The 22110-nt window shown below is 41.1% G+C and overlaps 1 protein-coding gene across 21 annotated transcripts in view; it reads right to left on the bottom strand.

Annotated features, from left to right (window-relative positions):
- The window catches only part of RGS6 (regulator of G protein signaling 6), a 570894-nt gene that overhangs the window by 380615 nt on the left and 168169 nt on the right, over positions 1-22110 (bottom strand). The window contains exon 1 of one of the 21 annotated variants that reach the window (XM_072839245.1): positions 41-150. The exons of the other annotated variants lie outside the window; for them this stretch is intronic. Within the exon in view, the coding sequence (XP_072695346.1) occupies positions 41-43 (3 nt within the window). The 5' untranslated portion in view covers positions 44-150. Of the gene's footprint in view, positions 1-40; positions 151-22110 lie in introns of those variants that run through there. 21 annotated transcript variants of the gene reach the window in all.

The raw sequence follows: 22110 nt of genomic DNA, 5'->3' as shown, positions 1-22110 counted from the left end.
TGCCCAGCACTACAGGACAACAAGGCATTGGTTCACTCACCATAGAGCAGCCAGCGTGGTCCTTCTAAGGAATAATTCTATCACTTCCCTGATCCAATCTCTCCCACAACTTCCCAGAGTAGCCAAGATTAAATGCAGAGTCTGTTCAATGGCCCCTGTAACAAACCCCCAGGTCAAGGTCCCATTGCCTCCCCATGCAACCCTCCCTCCCCTTATCATGTGTGCTCCAAGTCCCTGTGGCATTTCTGCTGCCCAGCATCCCAAGCTTGCCCTGACCCAGGGCCTGGGTGCTGATCTTCCTCCTGCTTACAAGTATTGTGACCCCAGGTCTCTGAAGAGTTATCTGCATCTCATATGCCAATCCTCTGTAAGGCTTTCTTAACTACCCTGAACATGGTCATGTAATATTCTTAGTGACGCCTATTGGCACCAGAAAGGGTCTCAATGGGACTTATTAACTGTCTTTTGCTTTAAAACAGTAGTTCTCAACTGGGGGTATTTTGCCCTCCAGGGGACATTTGGCAATGTCTAAAGATATTTCTGGTTGTCTTCACTGGGAGAAGAGTGAGGAAAGACTACTGGCATCTAGTGGGTAGAGGCTGGCAATGCTGTTAGATGTTCTACAATGCACAGAATAATCCCACAGCCAAGAAGTGTCCAGCAAGGAGTGTCAACAGTGCCTTGCTGAGTGACCCTGGGATGAAATGTAAGTTCCTTAGGGCTGATACTGTTCCAACAAACTGTCGAATCCTCTGTGGCTTTAGCACTACCTGACACACAGTGGGTGCTTAATCAGTATTTGTCAACCCACTAAACTACTCTCGTTCCTGGGATTCACTGATAAGGACTGTGTGTGTCATTGCTAGACCATATTATATCAATAGCTGTATGATATTTGTAACACATATGTGTGTATAATAGTCTTACCCATTTATGTTTATGTATATCCACAGCAGATATAAGTACAACGTGCTAACATTCTGTCACTGGTTATTCTCAAATAATCCTTTTGATGTCATTACAAACTTGAGAGTTAAAAGATTCCTATCAGGCAAACAGTTCATTAATGGGCAGTCCAGACTGATGTTTGCATCTGTGCACCTAGTGCCAGAATTGGACAAATGAGGTAAGTAGTGGCCCTTACAAAATGGTGAGCCAACCAGGATTATTCCAATCTGGGTGATAAATGGGCTTAGAGATCAAGGGTGGTAGGTCTTCATTGTGCTAACTTAACCAAGCTGGAACTGTTTCCCACACTTGCCTCCCCTGTGATGCTCTGGGTTAGCACAGACCCCAGGACGTGTTCTGGGTGAGACGGAAAGGAGGAAGTGGAGTAGGAGCTGTTTTGATAGGTCAGTGCAGATACCAGGTGCTAACGGCAGCTCTTGGGTGTCATCGTTTGCTGCCGGCCACCTAGATGTCAAGAGTCAGCGAACAGGCGTACCCAGCCCTTTCTGGAATGCCTCCTTCACCTTCTCTGACTCCTGGCCAGGTGCATGCTCATTTCCGTGATGAAGGTCAGCCAGCTGCCCCTGGAGGTCGACCCCATAGTGAATGTTTGACAGCAGCAAGAGACTAATAACACAGGTTCTAGTCCATGCATGTGAATGCCAGCTTAACCTCATGGGTTCCACTCATCTTTGCCTCCTCGACTTCACATGCATCTTTCCTCCCCACTTCCTGCACCACTGACCCCAAGCCCCAGCATCAGCCACAGATGTGACAACCTTCCACTGACTGTTTAACCAGATCCCACAACTACGTAAGGGAAGTCCAGATAATAAATCCTCGTGGCTCGGTTTCTCTGATCAAACCCTGACTGAAACACTTGGGATGATGCTTTGGTGGCCTTCCCACATCCTTCTGAATTCTGAGACATGCTCCATGTTGACAAGATTGCCACATAGTTGAGAGGCCCAGGTAGATGGGATCTTATTAGAAGGAAATGGATTTTAGCATGTGGATACACTCAGCTTTGACTCCAGATAATTAGAAAATGACTTACTAAATCAGATAAAGTAGTCATACTCATATAGTGCCTATGGTTATGATTCTTTCCATCTTTTTAAATGTCATTGGAATCGATTTTGATTAAACAGACCGGATGCCTGGCTTTTTGTATCGTCTGATAATTTCGTTTCCCTTTATCAAAATCACTTGTGCCATGGCATAATCGCCCTTCCACTCAGATGTTTGGTGAGGAGCCCTTGGAACAACTGGCATACATGGCTTGCAGTGTTTAATGACTGTCACCCAAGTAAAGAAACTTACTGGGAACAAAAGCAGGCGGTAAGATGGAGGCTCTGCATGCCCCAATCCTCCAGAAATAACCTTTATTCTGTGCCTGTAACTCTGTGCATTTAAATCTTTTGCATTTGTCTTTATAACCTCCTCATGGAGTCCATTTTAATAAATATTCTGCTTGGTAACTCCTGCACCACTTTTTCGATGATGAAATGGAATACTGCTGGCATGTTGTGTTCCAGGGCAGATTGCTCATCGTTTGGCCTCTTATCCATTTTTCTTGAACCACATTACAAAGATGACAGAATTAAATGACCTTAGCAGAATCTGACAGTTTATGAAGGCAAATTAGCCAGACTAGGGTCAGAAGGTACAAACCACCTAGGAATGGCTTTCAGCAGGTAAAGGCTTAGAGCTCAGATGTGTAGCTGACACTGACAGCCAGGGAGCTGGTGGCAGAAGAGAGCTGGATCTATAGAGCAATCTAATGTGAATGCTGGGGACAGCGGGGATAGGAGGGGAAGGTGAAGTGCGGAAGAAAGCCTTCAGCTACAGCGAGGATGGAAGCTGATGAGTAGGTAAGCAGAGGCACGTCTCTCTATCTTGTAGCTCTCTCATATACGCATGCACATGTACACACACTGAAATGTCAACCTACCTGAGCAAGCAATGAAAAGATGAGGTGAGGACACCGGCCACAACCAAACCTGGCCACCACTCACAAGCAACAATCCTTGGGCCTGATTATCTGAGTACAAAGCTCCTGCCTTTTACTGTACAGCCACCTTCCGTGGAGCTTTCGAGTACATGAGTCTGGAAGAACTTTAACAGATGGTACAGTGATATTACAATTTTTAAAAGTAGTTGCAATAGATTATTGCATTATTGGCCCCAATTTTTCATGCCTCTCTGCATCCATGCCTTGCCACAGTCCCATAAATGAGCAGGGAACCGCCCCACCCCTGACTTTGGGCTTGGCTATGCAACTTGCTTTGGAAGAGACAGTACACCAGTTCCAAGTCTAAGCCTAGGAGATGTGAAGAGTATGCCCTAGCTAGTCCACTGGTCCAAGGAGGATGAGAGGCCAGTGGAAGAGAGCCACCACAGCTGAACCATACACCTGTAGAAAATAGAAGTTCTGAGTTTGAATCCACTCTGTGTCACTCAACCACTTTTGAGATTCAGTTCCTTCCTATGTGAGGAAAAAGGGAATAATAATGTATGATGCTTTGTCCACCACTCTCTGAAGTTGGTTATACAAGGATACGTGAACAAATAGAGGGTAGACTGATAGAAAGTATCATTGCCATCACCACCATAATCATCTGCATTGTAGGGTAGACTTGCCAGAGCCATGCCCTTCACCAGGACTGAAACAAAAGTGGGTGTGTTTGGGGGGGGTTGACAGAGGATATGATTGGTAGTTTGCAATGGTCCCTCCCAAGACCCCCAGTGGCTTCAAATGAAACGTGGGGCAACACATAATTACTTTCTACACTTTGTTTTGAGTGTATAACAAATTATAGATATAAAATATTCTTATCCCTTTGTGTGTTTTCTTATGCTCAAGGCAACAAGAAATGATCTACCGAGTTTGGGCATTGGTGAAGCAAGAGAGAGACACACAGATGAGTGGCTCCCTGTCTGGAGTTGTTCTCAGATGTCAAGGGCCCATTTGTGCCAACAGGCACTAAAGCATAGCAGGTAAGACCAGGGTCTTGGAAACAGACCAATCTGGGTGAGGGGTAGAGCTATGTACTAGTTGTACAACCTGGCTGGCAAGTCTTTTAATTTCTGTGAACCTTGGTTTCTTCATCTGAAAATAGCAATTATATGATCTACGTATAGGATTATTGGAAGGATTAACTGAAATGATGTCTATAAAATGATTAGTGCAGTTTATAAGAACCCAATAAACAATTACTGTTGTAATTATCAACAGATGAGGGACTATTTTACACCCATTATTCTGCCCTCAGAGGACCATTATGATTGCTATAACATGATAGGACTTCTAATTAAGAGCCTGGGCTTTGGAGATTGATGATTGAAGCTTGGAATCCTGCATTGCTGCCACTCACTGAGTGGTGACCTTGCACACAGTGCAGAACCTATTAGCCCCTGGAGTAGAAACCAGGTTCCTGCCCTTGAAGACTTGACAGCCAGCCTTGCAGGGGGTATGCATCAAGACAGATGATCACAATCACCCCCAATGGGCAACATGAAAGAAACACAAGCACAAGTGCTATAGAAACAAAAAGAGGGAGCAGCTAACTAGCAGCCATGATGTGTGTTGGAGAGGGTGGATATGAGATTGCAGGGATGGCCTCTCGGCCCATCTGTGGCTGGGAGCATAAACACTCCTCACCAATCAACATGGTAAATGCCACCATCTGCCCAGCTTGACAAGTACCAACAGAATAAACCTCATGCATTTTATAGCCATATTTCTCTAAAACCCAGAACCCTGCCAATGGATTCTGGCTTCCCAGAGAGATTATACCAAAGAGAAAAATAGCATCATAGCCAAGAAAGAGGGCAAAACTGAGAAACTGCCCACAGACAGGGACCCATTCCGCTCCTTTGATATTTAAGTTAAGAAACATCCTGGACATGGATTAAAATCTATCAGGACACCAGTTGAAGTCTGCCAATTTTTATGGGCATACATTGATTTAGGCAAATGGCCTGTCTGCTCTTTTGAGACTCCCTTTTTGAGTCCATGTTGAATGGCTATTTGAAGTTCCCTTGAGCTCCATACCTTCCCCTCCCCCACCCCCGGATGCTGCTAGCCACAGACACACACCTGAGATCCTCCTCAGGTCTCTTTATCTGCAGAAGTGGTACCCTCTGTCAAGAAATGGCATTTTATCAAAACCCTGTTGGGGGTGTCATGCATAATATTAATGGCAATGCTCCAGAAATTTTAACATGCTTATGTGGCTCTGTTACTCAAGCTATACTGTAAAGACATAAATGTGGACAGAGTAGATGGCCCATCCTGTCTTCCCAATTGAGATTCTATTTGATTTGTAATATGAAAATGGCAAACTAGTGAATTTTACTGGGAGGTCTACTAATTCAGCATTAATTACCACTTCTCTGCCACATGGAATGGCCATTCTCCAGTTAAATTTGTTTCTGGTCATCCTGGAAGGAAAACAGCAAGGACATCCCTCCACTTCTGAGATGGTATCCGTCAGCACTTTAGCGCTTTTTTTTCCACATAAGGAGAGTTGGATATAACTTACTTTAGCTAAAAAGAATTGATTTCTTTTTACAGTAACTGTGGAAAAGAAAACGTTATTCAGTAAAAGCAAAGGGGGCAGAGAGAGGCAGGATGGAAGGAAGACAAAGATCATAGACAATTACAAATCTAGACTTTCCTCTCAAAGAGCTTTGTGAGGGCAAGATTATAGAGTCTTCAAAGTTAGGCAGGAGTTTGGGTTTGATTTGGGGTACGAGAAGAAGGCATCAATGGTGCCAGGTAGGAAGGTGACGGAGTGAAAGAAGAATCTTAGGGGGGGATCCCTGGGTGGCTCAGCGGTTTGGCGCCTGCCTTTGGCCCAGGGCACGATCCTGGGGTCCTGGGATCGAGTCCTGCATCGGGCTCCCTGCATGGAGCCTGCTTCTCCCTCTGCCTGTGCCTCTCTCTCTCTGTCTATTATGAATGAATGAATAAATCTTTAGAAAAAAAAAAAAAAAGAAGAATCTTAGGGCCTGAGTTGGTTAGTGTGTTGAATGGATTTGGGAAAGATAAAGTTCAAGAAAAGGAGACAGTGAGGAAGCTAGTAGATTTGATGAGCCCCTGAAAAGATGAAGCCTGGCAAAGTGTGGGCCATGTCTCCTGCCCCCCAGCCTCACACAGTCCTCATGATGATGATTTGGGACAATGGAGATAAAGAATCACTGTAAAGCTCTTTTGCCATAAACATTTCTAGTTTTAGTTACTGCTTATCGTATAGCTGTGGATATCCAAAGCAATAGGTTATAAAGAGTTCAGGTAGAAATTTTACATAGAAAATGGCACAAGGATATTTGGGTTGGCATGAGTAGGGAAGATACACTAGATCTACAGTCTGGTTGCCAATGAACTGATCGCTAAGGAGGGAGGGAGATGGAAAAGGGAGAGACAGGAAAACAGTGGCTCCTATGAGGCCCCTTTTCACCTCCTCTCTTTGTGTGTCTGCATACAATGGGGCAGAGAGGGGAGGGTACTGGGGGACACAGACTATGATGGCCATGGTGACAGAAGACAAGCTATTATCTGCTGCCTAAAACAGCAAGAATCAGAGAGGGTCTATTTCCACAGATCCACAGTTTATTAGCAGAGTAATTCGGGGTAACATACTCTAAGTTATTTTAAGATTCCTCATGTATGAACTAGGGATGATGATAATACTTTGCCAGGTGGTGAGCATTAAATAAGAACATGTGTGCCGAGCAGCCAGCAAGGTCTGGAATACAGTAAGCCACTCATTGAATAGCCTCAGCTAGGTGAGTACATGAGCCTGAACAAAAGAATGTCACAGTGATAGCTATAACACTGATTTTTAAGGAAGGAGAATTCACAGTATTCTTCAAAAAAACAGCATACATTCCACATCAGCAAGTTTTATTTTTGGCTAATAAATCCATCTTCTTACTAGTTGGTGACAAGGTAAAACATGGCAGTGGAAGGAATCTTGGATTGGAGTCAAGCAAACGCAGAACTGAGGTCTAATTCTTAAAGCACCTATGTGATATTGGGCCAGTCACTTCCATTCACTGCATCACCTCTGTGAGTGACACTGGTGGACACCAGCATGGTGAGGTGGGATACAAGGGCCATGGGCGGCACAGTCTTAAAGCACTTAACATACTATGTGTCCACTGCAAGAACTATTTAAGTTTCTTCACTTTATGAAAAAATAAAGTGTATGTTCTTAAAGGAAGACTTAACTGTGTGGATTATACCCTACTGCTGCCCTGGATCACACCTTCCCCTTCTGTACTGTCATCCTCATCCCTAGTTTGCCCTGTGATTGGGCAAAACACAGAGAGCACATTTACCCATCTCTGAATTGTAATCCATTACATTTTAGAAGCCAATTCCTTTCATTACCTCTCATAATTACATTTAAAAACATTTTGCTCCAGCTCCAAAAATGCTAGGCCTCTCAAGTTCTAGAATCCAAAGTTCTATAATCATCACTTTAAAAACTGAGGTTGGAGATGGTGGTGTTTTTTTGAGTTTTTTGGGGGGTTTTTTTGAGTTTTTTTGAGGTCTCCTGGAATTCCCATCCATAAACATGCAGCAATTAAATAGAAAAATAAAAAACATATAAATACCATTTATAACAAAACTAGGTAATAAGATACCTTCCCCCTCAAACACCAAAATTCAAGCAGGTAAGGATAAATCACCAACAGCTACGTGACTAGCCAGCTCCTGCTCCCAGGACAGAGCCCCATACTGGAGAGAAACTCCTGAGAGAAAAATCAAAATTGAGCAAAACAGGAATAACAAAGATGAAAAGGCAAAAGATCCAGGTAACAGTGGGGAAGGAAAGGGATAGTAGGAAATTTCAGACAGTAAGTTTTGTCTGTTTTTTTAACACTACACAAATAGAAGAGGGAATTCTAAAAAAAAAAAAAAAAAAAAAAAAAAAAAAAAAAAAAAAAGAGGGAATTCTGTGAAGTTAGAAAAAATTATCTGAACCAAGTCTCTTTTTTTTTTAGATTTTTAAAATTTATTTATTCATGAGAGACACACACAGAGAGGCAGAGACACAGGCAGAGGGAGAAGCAGGCTCCACACAGGGAGCCCAACGTGGGACTTGATCCCGGGACTCCAGGATCAGGCCCTGGGCTGAAGACAGGTGGCTCAACCACTCAGGCATCCCTGAACCAAGTCTCTTGGTAAAACTTGAGGAAAATGAGCAACAGAGAAGCACTGAGATCAAATTCTACCCAATATTACTATAAGAACAAGAGAAAAGGGAATAAAATAACATCTCCGCAGGTAATAAAAGCACACTGAAGAAAACAGCCTCAAAAATCAGATCACAACTGTAATATATAATTTCTAATGTGCCAATAGACACTGAAAATATGTATTAGCCATAAAGAAACAAGAACAAATAAGAATAAAATTCAGAAATGAGGTGACAAGACTTGAGAGGGTTTGCAATTTTAGAAATAGTGTCTTAACTAGAAGGAACTTAAGAGTGAATCAAAACGATAATAATAATACCTTGAGATAACCAAGAAAATGTTACAAGGAAAAGTGACAAATTTTGAAGACAAGCAAAAAAGATACAACAAAATAAAAATAACAAGGGACTCTGAAAGGGGAAAGAAAATCTAAAGCAAGGGAACATAATGGATATAGAGAAAAAAAAAACTTTGATAAAGAAATCTTTCCTAAAATACAAACATTAGAAACTGCATGTTAACACGTAGTGAAATAAAGAAATTACACATGTAAGAATAATGACCCACAACTACCAAACACTAAGACATACACTACCAAAATTTCAAGACTTTTAAAGAAAGAAAAAAACTCTGGGCTCCTAGGCAAAAACAGAACATGACTTCTAAGAGAAAGAACCCTGGATTATCAGAATGTGTGGCAATGTTTTACACCAGAAGACAACTGAGTAACACATCTAGGGATGCAAGGAAAGAAAAGAAAAGCCAAGCATTTTATATCCATCAGAACTGAACTGTAACTCCTTCCTAAGGAATCTACTAGAGAATGAGTTTCAGACAACCAAGAGACAAGAGAACCATTGACATAGAGATGATGGTAAGCATTAAATATATAAAACTAAGAGTTAATGTGAAATGAGGGATAAATGAGAGAAAGTATAGCATACATATAACTATTATCTGAAAAGACAGATTTGGTATAACCATAAAGTATAGGGAAAATTGAAATAATGTGCACAAAAAAATTTTAAACTCTTCTCGGTGATCATAATTGGTGGTGGTAATAATGTGTATAATGTGGCAAAGAGCAAATGAATAATTATGAAATATTCAAATCTAGCATCCTCTATGCCCTTGAGAACCAAGATTCTTTAGATGGAAGAAAGGAGATATGCATAGCATTTAGAAGAAGTAAAAACTCTGTAGTCCTGAATTGCAAACAGGAGGATAAATTTGTGAAGTATTTTAACTTTATTTAAATACATATTTAATTATAATAGATATAAATTCATGGTATCTCTATGTAGGTATAGAAAAAGACATGTAGATATAAATATTTCTTACCTCCATCATGGAAAAGATGCAGAAAAAAGACAAAGCCAGTAGCTATGAGTGCCTAGTTTGTGGCTTTATTTATCATTTTCCCATTAAAGATAAAATTGATTACTGGTAGAGGGTAAGTAATGTACCAGATGGGTGTGAAACAAAGAAGGAAGAAGTCAGAAAACTAGAGTCAGATCAAGAGGAATCGGGAAGCAAGCCAAAGAAGCTCCCACTGGCCAAAGGATAAAATAGCTTGTTTGCTGGCCTTCCAGTATGTTTAAGTCTACTAGCTCAGAAGGACATTGTAAGAAATAATTGGTCATTTCTGAACATGACAGGGAAATAATTCACCATCTTGAAAACTAGGTAAATAAAAGGAAAGATGAGCATTTGATCTGCTTTTCATGGATGACTCTATCACTGGGGAGCTACATAGTGATAAACATTCATTCTACATAAATTATTCCAGCTAATAAGTAAAAGTGAAAACAAAATGACAGAATATTGCCAATATACACGTTCCAACAGATCCAGGTATTGAACAGCTATGCTTGATAACATCAAACAACTGTAAAAAAGCAAACAAACTGTAAAACCAGATGCTTCCTGATGAAAGGACGCAAACCCACCTACAGTCTTGGGAAGAGGATCAAGCCTGGGTTTGACAAAGCCTCCACACCTACCTGCCAACATGCAGGAAATGCAGAGGGTCACATGGAACCGCACCATGAGTAAATAATCAGCAAAATCTACACTCTGGTAAGTTAGGGCAAGTCAAACAATCTAGCTTCTTTAGCAGATGCACAGTATGAAAAAGAAAGCAAAAGAAATGGTGGTGAGGGGGCTGTAGATTGAGAGACACAAAGTTACTATCAACAGGGAAGTCTAAACTATAGTACCTACAGATGTGGGATTCAGGAAGAAAACTATAAAGAGACAAGGAAGCAATTACTGTGAAACTCAAGATAGTGGCTTCTTCAGAAAGAGGAAGGAGATGTGGTTGGGAAGAGGGACATGGAGGTGGGGAGTGTGTGTGTGTGTGTGGGGGGGGGGTGGTTCCTGACCTGACTGGCAAAGTTCTATTTGTTGATCTAGGTGGTAGTTACAAAAATGTCCACCTTACCACATAGTTCACTAAGCTAAGTTCTCAAACTCCAACATGCATGGGAAGCCTCTGGAGCATCTGTTAAAACATAGGCCCCACCTCCATAGTTTATGACTTAAAAGTCTACGCAGAAGCTCAAACATGTATATTTCTAGCAAGTTCTAAGACAATACTGGTGCTGCTAATCTGGAGACCACACTTCAGGAATCTCTGCAGTAAGCTATCCTTGTTTTGCCTGGTTTTGAGTCTGTGTCTTACTTTTCAATAAAAAAGACTAAATGGATAGATGGATGGATGGACAGGCAGGTAGGCTGGGTGGGTGAGTAGAAAAACAGACAGACTGACAAACAGAACTAGGGAAAAAAATCATATCAAACCATGGGAAGATTGCCTTACCACTCCTATCTTATATACCCGGTCTCTCTTTTTTCAATGATGTGCTATCCAAGGTGTTCACATGTTTACTAGGTATCCCTCTGTGACCTCCGGAGCTTTCTTTCCCAGTCATTATCTGAGCTTCTCAATCGAAAGGAGGGACTCAAATGTACTTGGAGCCCAGGTCAAAGACAACTTTTAATGGTTTATTGATAAGGTTGGGCACTGTTTTTTTCCCCACAGGAAAAACATTTTATGCACAGAGCCAACACCTCAGAATCTCTCTAGAATCTTGAAGTTTCTTATTAAAGACAAATTCACTCTATTGCATCTTCTTACAGACTTTTCTCTAGAAGACTTCTGTGGGACTATTTAGAAAAGATTAATCCTGTTCATACAAATTATCAATTAAATATCTAAAGCAGGGATCCCTGGGTGGCTTAGTGGTTAAGCTCCTGCCTTCAGCCCAAGGCATGATCCTGGAGTCCTGGGATCAAGTCCCACATCAGGCTCCCTGCATGGAGCCTGCTTCTCCCTCTGCCATGTGTCAATCATGAATAAATAAATAAAATCTTTTAAAAAATATATCTAAAGCATTTCTTATCTTCTCAACATTTACCCTTGGACCAAAATAAAAAGCAAAGAGTATTTCAGAGCCAAGAATAAAACATGTTGTATGAGTTCAAAAATCAGAGACCGAGCTTCAGTCATTTAAGTTGGGGAGTATTTCCTAGAAAGAAAGAAAAAGTGGAAGTAGTAAATAAAATAATAAGTGTCCTGAAATATAAAAGAGAGCAAAATTTCTAGAATTTTAAGAAAATCAAACCTTACTTATGCAAATAGCAAAGGGCATTCACAAGATTTATCTAGCTAATAAATTCAATTCCACAACTGTTTATATGCTCGCTGCATGAAAGTACAAAAATGAATAGAACATAATCCCTGTCCTCAGGACATTAAAATTGAAAAAGGAAGCTCTATTACATTTTTAACTCTAAGATCAGGAAAAATGTGAGTGGTGATACAAGGCACGAAAAATGTTTGCTTGGGTAAAAGAGAGATTCGATTTATGACAGGCAAAAACCACAGCTGACCTGTCCCACTGATAGAAGAGTCATCTATGAGTTATATCTGGAATGTCCAGAGAGGCCTTCATACAATCCTCATTCCTCGTATATTATTGGCTGATGCCTGACATTTAGTGCATTCAGCTTCATACCTAGTGTCAGGATCTGATTCCTACAGGGCCCATATAATACTCTAATAACCTAGCTGCCTTTTATGGTTTAGTAGTTATTCTTAGACTGGGGACCATGAACATATCCATAGACATGTAAATTTTCTACTGACAAACATTTATGTATTTAAATAATAACCTAAAAATACTCATAGAGGCATAATCAGTTCCTTGTACTCACAGTGGCCCCTGGACCAACAGCATGATCATAAACCTGAAAATTGGTTGGAAATGCAGAATCTTGGGCCCCACCCCAGTCTGCATTTTACCAAGATTCTCAGGTGATTCATCTGCACATTAAAATTTAAAAGGCACTAGGTTATATAACCATCTTATAATCAAGCAATGCCAGGTAATTTCAGTGTTCATATTTGTGTTTATAATCAAGTCGACACCAAGTAGTGCCATGCTAATTACTGTAGGCTACAGAGAAGTGGACAGAGGTGGAATTGATGTCTTAATGGTGCTTTCATACCAAACAAAGGATGAATAATTTGCAGCACACTGTGAAATGGAAGGGTTTATAGTCATCTTAACAGGGAAAACTGTGGGGAAATGAAGGCGTCAAAGGCCATGGTGGTTTTGAGTCAGGATGTCATTTTAGTAAAAATAACATCATCTGTCATGTTAGGTTAATGCTGTTATTTTGAAATTCTGAAGTTTTCCTTACCTTTAATTTTTAAATCTGTTCTGTTAAAATTTCATTTTCAATTTTTTGTTTTATAGATGCATAAAGGCAATAAGCAAGCATAATTAGTTTATACATGGCTTTATGTTTGCACATGGTTAAGTAACATTATAATAATAATGAAACACCAGGGATGCCTGAGTGGCTTGGTGGTTGAGCATCTGCCTTTGGCTCAGGGCGTGATCCTGGGGTCTGGGATTGAGTCCTGCATTTGGCTCCCTGCATGGAGCCTGCTTCTCCCTCTGCCTATGTCTCTGCTGCTCTCTCTGTGTCTCTCATGAATAAATAAAATCTTTAGAAAAAAAAATGGAACACCACATCTATATTCACAAGCCTGCTTTCCTTTATTTTATTTTTTTAAGATTTTATTTATTTATTCATGAGAGGGAGAGAAAGAGAGAGAGAGAGAGAGGCAGAGACACAGGCAGAGGGAGAAGCAGGCTCCATGCAGGGAGCCTGACGTGGGACTTGATCCTGGGTCTCCAAGATCACACCCTGGGCTGAAGACAGCGCTAAACCGCTGAGCCACCCAGGCTGCCCGACTGCTTTCCTTTAAAGGGAAATATTTCTCATATTTAATAAACCCTACAATGGTAAAAATAAAGCATGGGCATTAGTTTTGACAGAAGAAAGGAAAAAGCATGAAAACACAGGATACCTAGGAGTCCCCAACAGCACCACCCAGATGGGCCTCTGAGAGGCCAAAGAAACTTCTCTCCTACCTCACATACCTTTGCTTTGGATGGCAGAGGACATCAGCCCATAAATAGCATTTTTGGGGCCTGAAAAATCACTACTCTTCCTCCCACATCATTTGAAAAAACTAAGCAAAAGTAAGATTAAATATATTCTATAAGAGGCACCTGAGTGGCTCAGTGGTTGAGCATCTGCTTTTGGCTCAGGTCATGATCCTGGGGTCCTGGGAGAGAGTCCCATATCGGGCTCCCTACATGGAGCCTGCTTCTCCCTCTGCCTGTGTCTCTGCCTCTCTCTGTGTGTCTCTCATGAATAAATAAATAAAATCTTAAAATAAAAAGATATTCAATAAGCTCCTGGGGAAACTTATAGAAATAACAGCAACAAAATAGCAATTACTACCAGGGACTCTTCTGAGCACTTATATTAGCTCATTTATCTCTATTAATAACCTATGACACATTCCTTTGGTAGATTTTAAGAAAGGCCGTACTCCTTCAATCATAGGTAGAATCTGTTTCTCCACCTTTTGAATTGCCTGGTCTTGCTTTGACCAAAGGAATATGGTAGAAATTATGATGTACCATTTCTGAGTCTAGGCTTCAAGTGGCCTTGCATGCATCTAGTACACTTTTTTTTTTAAGATTTTATTTATTTATTCATGAGAGACCTAGAGAGAGAGGCAGAAACACAGGCAAAGGGAGAAGCAGGCTCCATGCAGGGAGCCCGATGCAGGGACTCGATCACAGGACCCCAGGATCATGCCCTGAGCCAAAGGCAGACGCTCCACCGCTGAGCCACCCAGGTGTCCCCATCTAGCACATTCTTAAGAACCCTGTGTCTACTATGCAAATAAACCCAGGCCTATTCATTCAATCTAAGGGGGAAAAATTCACTATTTGATTTTCTTTCCTTGATGGGTACAGTGGAATTATGATCTTCTATAATTTTTTATTTAAGGGAAAAGTTGTCTTCTACGATTATGACTTTCCCTAAATTGTTGTATATATAGAAATATATAAATTCAAGAAAGCAAGAAGGAGGTGGAAATTAGCTTGATGATGGCTACTGCTGAGAAAAAAGGAGACAGGATGAAAAGGTATTGTTTACCTCCTGTGTTTTCAAGAACTTGACTAAAATCATACAGAAGTTATTTAGTTGCATAGCCATTAGTTTAAAAGTCACATTAAAGTGTTAAGGTTTTTGCTTTTCTTCCTAAATCCTACTTATTAAATACAGCGCATGCCACATTTGACACATATCTTTATACCGTAGTTTGGAGACATGCTTAAAGACGATTCCGAGTGGTCAAGGACAGTGCTGGGACAGCTGGAACACAGCTATGAGGGGGCCTCACTTGTGGAGACACACGTAAGACTGTACAAGCACTGGGACACCTGGGTGGTTCAGTGGTTGAGCATCTGCCTTTAGCTCAAGGTGTGATACTGGAGTCCCGGGATCGAGTCCTGCATTGGGCTCCTACAGGGAGCCTGCTCCTCCCTCTACCTGTGTTTCTGCCTCTCTCTCTAGGTCTCTCATGAATAAATAAATAAATAAATCTTTAAAAAAAGGGGGGGGACTATACAAGTGCTAAGAACAGGGTACTACCTAGGTCTTAACTAATGGCACTATCAAGTTCTAAAGATATTTTGTACGCCATTTGCAATTCTGAGCAGCGAGCCAATTTTTTGGTCCTTCTTCTGAAACTTATGGTAATCTTGTAGTCTGGATTTTCTAGAACATTTCCAATTTTAAATATTCTGTTCCACTGTGAAATCTTCAATGCAATTTTGGCTCAGGGTTTCCTAGACTCTGTGACTTCATAAACAAGTAAACTTTTATGGGGGGAAATAGTGATTGAGGGACTGACATGGGATTGCCAACTTTCACCCAATGAAATTATTTTTAAAAAAAATAAACAGGTTTTTAAAAGTTAATTGTATTTCTGCCAGTGGCTTGGTTGCGTCATCTTGAGTAAATTATTTAACCTCTCTAAGCCTCCATGCATTCATCTAAAAAATGGGGAGAGTAATAAATGTCTCCTCTTTAAGTCTGAGAGTGCTTACAATAGCATATGACACTGTGAGGGCTCAACAAAGGTATCTGGGACTAGTACGATGATTATCGCTACCGTCACTGCCATAAAAAGTAATGAGTCCAATGACAATTAATACTAGCCGGAGCCAAAGGGAAGAGAGTAGGGTCCTCATAAGACCAAAGGCAGAGCTATCTTTTTACATCTGGCCCAGCTTTTCTCTAGGATTCAACAGTTCCCAAGGAGAGCAACCCCAGACCTACGAAACCTTAATCAAGTAGAAGAAAAGGGCTCCAAAGAAAGAAAGAAAGAAAGAAAAAATCCGTATTTATCTTGGCACACCAGCTGTGACAGGATGGGATTTGGATGTTTGGATACACATACCACATCAAAGCTCACACTCCCAACTCAGTGGGGCCATCATTGTCTATCCTTTGCCCACCTCTGCAGCCCTTTTGCATTCATCTCCTGGGCCCTTGGTTCAAGCCACACACCTTACTGACTCAACTATGACATTATCTTCCAGATAAAATATCCATTAATTCTGCTCACATAACACGCTGAGGCACCTGTGTCTGTATCTATCATGCACTTAACCAGAGTACTATTGTTAAATGCTTAAATTTATGTCATTTTCATAGTTAAGGAGATTGCAAATTCATCTTACAATCAGGCTTAGTATAATAATCATCATTTTGCATCCATACTCTCACATCCAATACATCATAAATATTCAGCTGGGTTTCCCACCCAACTTTTTTTCCCCCTCTAGGCATGTTTGCATGGTTCTGATTTACGTACATACATAGTTTCAAATGTACAATTGTTGCTGCACTTTTCAATTATCTGGGCATTTTTCAAATTATTTCGCAGTCTTCAAAGAGCATCACTGAATTACTGTGTAACATTCCACCAAGGAAATGTTTTTAATTTACTTAAGTATGCCTCTCCTGAGGGACATACAGAGCAACCCCATTTTTGGCTATTATAAATAGAACTAAAGTGAATAATTTCCATGCATTTGGATTTTTCCATATTTTGAAATATTTCCTAAAATTAGTTGCCCCAAAATTGCATTACTGGCTCAAAAGAAATGGGCACTGTGATGGGCTTAGATATATATTGTCAGATCATTTCTGACAAGTATATAGATGTTTCTTGTGCATAAGTACCTATTTGCATCTCAGCCATTTCCAAGCAACTCACCTTGTCTACTCTCCCTTACATCCTCACTCACTCTTTCTTCCCAGTTGGTCTCCACATTGTCTGTAGCACCACCTGTGGACAATCTATCCTGTGGAAACACCAATTGCCCACAGACACCCTGAATGTCTTGCCTTGGTCCAGGACTCCCTGAAAAAGTCATGCCTCATGTGTTCCTTGGGGGCTCCTTTTCTCTGCAGGGAACTTTCTCACAGATGGGATATATCTTTCTCACAGATGCCTATTCCTCAATGGACCAGTGTGTTTTAAATGCAAACCTATTTGAAGTTCACAACTGTTGATTTGTACATTGGATAATGTAAAAGTCACATACTTCTTTAATGCTAAAGTATTTTATAATACTAATAATGTACAAGAGGACCCATTCCATTATAGTTCTGCCAGCATTAGGAATCATTTGTTCTGTTTGTATTTTTGAGCATAAAACTGATGAAAAATGATGCACTACAACATGAGGTTTTTAAAAAGTGATTTTTTTTTTACATGTCTACCTGCCTCCATTAAACTTAGTCTTCAGAGAGAAGAAACTACCATATTTTTCTCTGTAGCATTCACACTCAAAGATGTTGGCAGAGATACAAAAGGGAGAGGAAAGAGGAAAGAGGAGGAGAAGAGAAAGGAGCCGGGAAAGTAGGAAAAGCTGGAGGAGAGGGAAAGGAATAATCAAGTAGGATTATGAGCATTTGGGAACTCTGCTACAAGTAGGTGGCTCCAGAGACAAGATTCAAGGTCATGATCAGGACTAAATATATAAATCTGCCACTCTATAAGTATTTCACCTCTAAATCCTCTTTTACATTCATGCAAAAAAAAAAAAAACAAAAACAAGAAATGTAATGGCTTCTGAGAGCCAATTATACTGAACATTTTAACTAACAGGACCTCCCCTCCCTGCCATCACAGGAACTTTCTTCAGAGCAGACTGTTATTTAACAAGACAGCAGAGTCATCTATATGTTCTTCTGTTTACATCATGAACTAGCCCTGTGGATAAGCAACAGGAACATCCCTCCCCAAAACTAGATATCTATATCTGAGGGCGCAGTTAAATGCCCATGAAGCAGCCATGTAAAGAAGATTATATTACTGTCCTGGAAATAAATCTTAAAGGTGTATAATAACCCAGCAATTGCACTGTTGGGGATTTACCCCAAAGATACAAATGCAATGAAACGCCGGGACACCTGCACCCCGATGTTTATAGCAGCAATGGCCATGATAGCCAAACTGTGGAAGGAGCCTCGGTGTCCAACGAAAGATGAATGGATAAAGAAGATGTGGTTTATGTATACAATGGAATATTACTCAGCCATTAGAAATCACAAATACCCACCATTTGCTTCAACATGGATGGAACTGGAGGGTATTATGCTGAGTGAAGTAAGTCAGTCGGAGAAGGACAAACATTATATGTTCTCATTCATTTGGGGAATATAAATAATAGTGAAAGGGAATATAAGGGAAGGGGGAAGAAATGTGTGGGAAATATCAGAAAGGGAGACAGAACGTAAAGACTGCTAACTCTGGGAAACGAACTAGGGGTGGTAGAAGGGGAGGAGGGCGGGGGGTGGGAGTGAATGGGTGACGGGCACTGGGGGTTATTCTGTATGTTAGTAAATTGAACACCAATAAAAAATAAATTAAAAAAAATAACTCTCTTCACCCATGTCTGAGTTCAAAGCCTGTAGACCACCTCCTAGCTGTGTGAACCTGGTCCTAAGTTCACAGCTTCTCAACTGGGAAAAAAAGAAAAAAAATGAGGATCTGTAAGATGGAGATGACAACACTTCCAATCTCATGGGCAGGGTTGTTATGAAATTAATGAGTTAATACACACTCAAAACAGTCACTAGTATACAGTAAGTGCTCAATAAAAAGGAAGTGGTTAGGATCATTATTAAATAAGCCAACTGGTTCTTCATCACAATTCTGAGAGATGTGCAGAGCTCATATATCTTTTCAAATGTATAAAATGAGAAAGAAGTCCATTTATAAACTGCTTGTATACAAGGTTTTCTTTTGGCAACCCTGTGTGTACTAGGGCTCCATGCATTTAGCAGTATTATTATATAAAAGGCATTTTCTAGAATAATTTACCTAAGAAACAAGAAGGTAACACAAATGAAAGAAGAAAGTGTGGGGGTGCAATTTTACAGGGGACAAAGGAAAGGAAGGTCATCTTCTGTCTGAACAGAACAGTCACCAGATCGTCTGAAGCAATTACTAGTAATTGGAATCCAGGCCCTATTTTACCAAATCTTCCAAATTTTCACAAGAAACTAGAACTCTGTATACTTATGTAGTTTCTGGATCATTAAATGTTGGCAACTACTTCAATTGTTTCTAAAAACAGGTCAATCAAAATATATCTGTGAGACAAATCTGGCCTTAACTCTGATAGTGTGTCCTCTTTACACTTGGAGAAAAACCATGTCCCTAAATCAGTGTCCCCCGGCCCCATACCATCCCAAGAACTAATTCCCACTACGTTCCCACCACTTGAAGGTGCGAAGAGCCTTAGTGCTCAGCAAATACCCCAACACTGTGCCATTTCTGGGTGGTCAACAGTAGTTCTGGGGAGGTCCTGTTGCATACACTAAACCACGACTATTTACCCATCTTCAGGGGACAGAGAAATAGGAATGGGAACTTACCTCTCAGTGAAGAGGCCAGACACATGCAGGTGAAGAGACAGCAAGCATTACATGGGACATAATTGTCCAATTGTGTGATGCCCATTCAAGGCACCAGAGGGATTTGGGACAGGGGTCCTGAACCAGATCATAAGGATAGGGGGGCCTCTGGAGAAGATAGAAGGGTACACTCCAGATAATAGAGGAGAAATGAGCAGCAGCACAGCTGTCTCATGTTATGAACATTGGAAAAGTCTGTCCTGTCCAGTTTGTTTTTAGTGTTTCTTTTGGTCAGGGAAAGGTATTAAGCCACCCCTAACACAACTGCCGCCAATTACCATAAAAATGGCCCATATGTTGGTGTCGTTGACTATAAATTCTGCTTTCAAACATTTTCTGAGCTCCCGAACACTATGCATTGCTTGGCTGGTGGCACTAGGCCAAGAGGTGGCCCCTGCCCATAAGAAGCCACAGTCCAGTGAGGGAGTGTGACTCTACAGCGACAGGGTGGTAGCTATGGAACACTGTGTCCAGGGAGTTGAGGTGCCTTCACACAGAAGCCACCAGCTGGGCTGCATCTGGGGGTGAGTAGGAGTCTGCCAGACAGACAAGGGGGAGAAGGGGTGTTCCAGGTAGCTGCCGCAACACAGGCCAAGGCGTAGAATGGTGAAAGCTAGTAGTTTATAGCAGCAAAGATCCCCGCCCTCTTTTCCACCTCTTCATTCTTGGTCTGTTTGCTAATTACGGCCTTCCTGTGTCTCAGCAAGACGGGAATCTCTGAAGATCCTTAAAGATTCTTAAAACTTGCTCTAGTGTGCCGTTCATTCACATGAAAAAGCAGCAAAGATTAAAAACCACCAAAGACCAACATAAAAAGAAAGTCTTACAGTTGCCTGTGTTACACGCAGATGCATTTCACTGTGTCTGTGCAGTCTGGGCACACGGACAATGCTGTCAGTAAAATCAACTCTGATCTCATTTATTTTGGGATAGAATGTTCTCTGCTTGGCCTCTAAATACATGAGGAGATGTTCACTTATTAAGAATAGAAATTGCACAAACAAAGCTCAGGGTTGGTTTTGATTTTTGAGCTTAGGGTGGTTGTATGTTTTATGTTTGGTTGACAACTATTAGTGTTAAAAAGTCTTTAAGTTAGTACTTATTTTTTCCTCAGAAAAGGAGTGTTCAAAAGGTATAAAGCTAAAGATTTCAACTTAGGACCACCATTGTCATGTTTCAAAATGCCATGAAAAGGATTCTCTCGGGGTATTAGGGGAGTAACTTTTAGAATCCTGGCTCCATTACCTGCTACATAGAGCAGTATTTTCACCCTTTTCCTCTGACTGGCTCCTGATGGCCCTTGAATCCCCAAGGGGAGGAAAGAAAGGAGATTGTGGTGGTTTGTTCCAAAGATGGTCCCCAGTGGACCATCAGTGGACCTCCTGCCCTACTTCGTCTGGGCTGTCTTGCATAACTAACAGAAGGTTAAGGCTGTAGTACTTCTAAGGCTAAATCAGAAGAAGCCTTGCAGTACCTGCCTTGATCTCTTGGGACTTTCAGCTTCAGAACCCAACCACCAGACTAGGAGAAGCCCATGCCACATGGAGAGGCCACGTGCCAGAACCCAAGGTGAGATCAACAGCCAGCCACATGATGAGCCATCTTGGACACGTTCAGCTCAGCGAGTGTTCAGAGGACTCCAGCCCCAGGTGCCATTTGAGAGCAAGGGCATGAGACACTCCCCCACCCAGCAAGGACAACCAAGCTGAGCAAAACCAATTCCTGGAACAGCAACTTAATATACAGCAAGACAGGACCAGAAGACAGATATCACCAGAAGAGAAGGGAAAACCTGAAATTAAACCAGACTTTTTTTACTTGTGGCAACACGGTAAATGAGATTGAAATTTGTGGCCTGAGATTTTTAAATTTGAATGTAGTTATTAATTATCTCTCACCCCATTTCCCTAGTGATCACCTGAGGATAATCAAGGCATAAATGCATGCATTTTCTGGGAATAGAAACAGAATTAACAGGCCTCATTTTGTAGGTCTATGTATTCTTCTTAATTACCTTCAAAGTTCACTCTTTAGCCTAGAAAAACAAAAGCAAAGTCTTCAGGAACAAAGCAAGATTAGTCGGTCTCCACCAGAATCGTTCATGTATTAAAATCAATACTCAAACATACTGATACAGGCTCTGTACCAGCATTTCCTATCTTTTTTTCCATTTTAACTATGAAATTGGCATGACATTAGAAATGTAACAGTTTTCCATTTTCATGGTGATGGGATTTGTTTTTACATTTAATGCTTAGTAGCAAAACTCTTATGTGCCATATATGATAGGCTGGTGATCGGCAATTAGTTGCCCCATTAGCATCCATTCCCTGTGTATTCTTTGTTAGTGCCCTCCATTTTGTTTGAAGCCTTATGGGCCAGCTAAATACAGAGCTATTCTTGAAACTGGACACTATAACAGCCATTTAGAATTAAGAGCAAGACTATGGGGGAGTTCTGATGAAACTTTTGCTATCCTGATAAAAAGAGAGAGCTATGGCCAGCACCATCACTTCACATCTCCCTTCTAAAGTATGGACATGATGGGGGTGGGAGGGCACCTGGGTGGCTCAGTTG

The sequence above is a fragment of the Canis lupus genome, chromosome 9, assembly GCF_048164855.1.
Source record: "Canis lupus baileyi chromosome 9, mCanLup2.hap1, whole genome shotgun sequence".
Lineage (NCBI taxonomy): Eukaryota > Metazoa > Chordata > Mammalia > Carnivora > Canidae > Canis > Canis lupus.
Note: the sequence above shows the minus strand (reverse complement) of the source record. Positions and strands in the feature narration are given on the sequence as shown.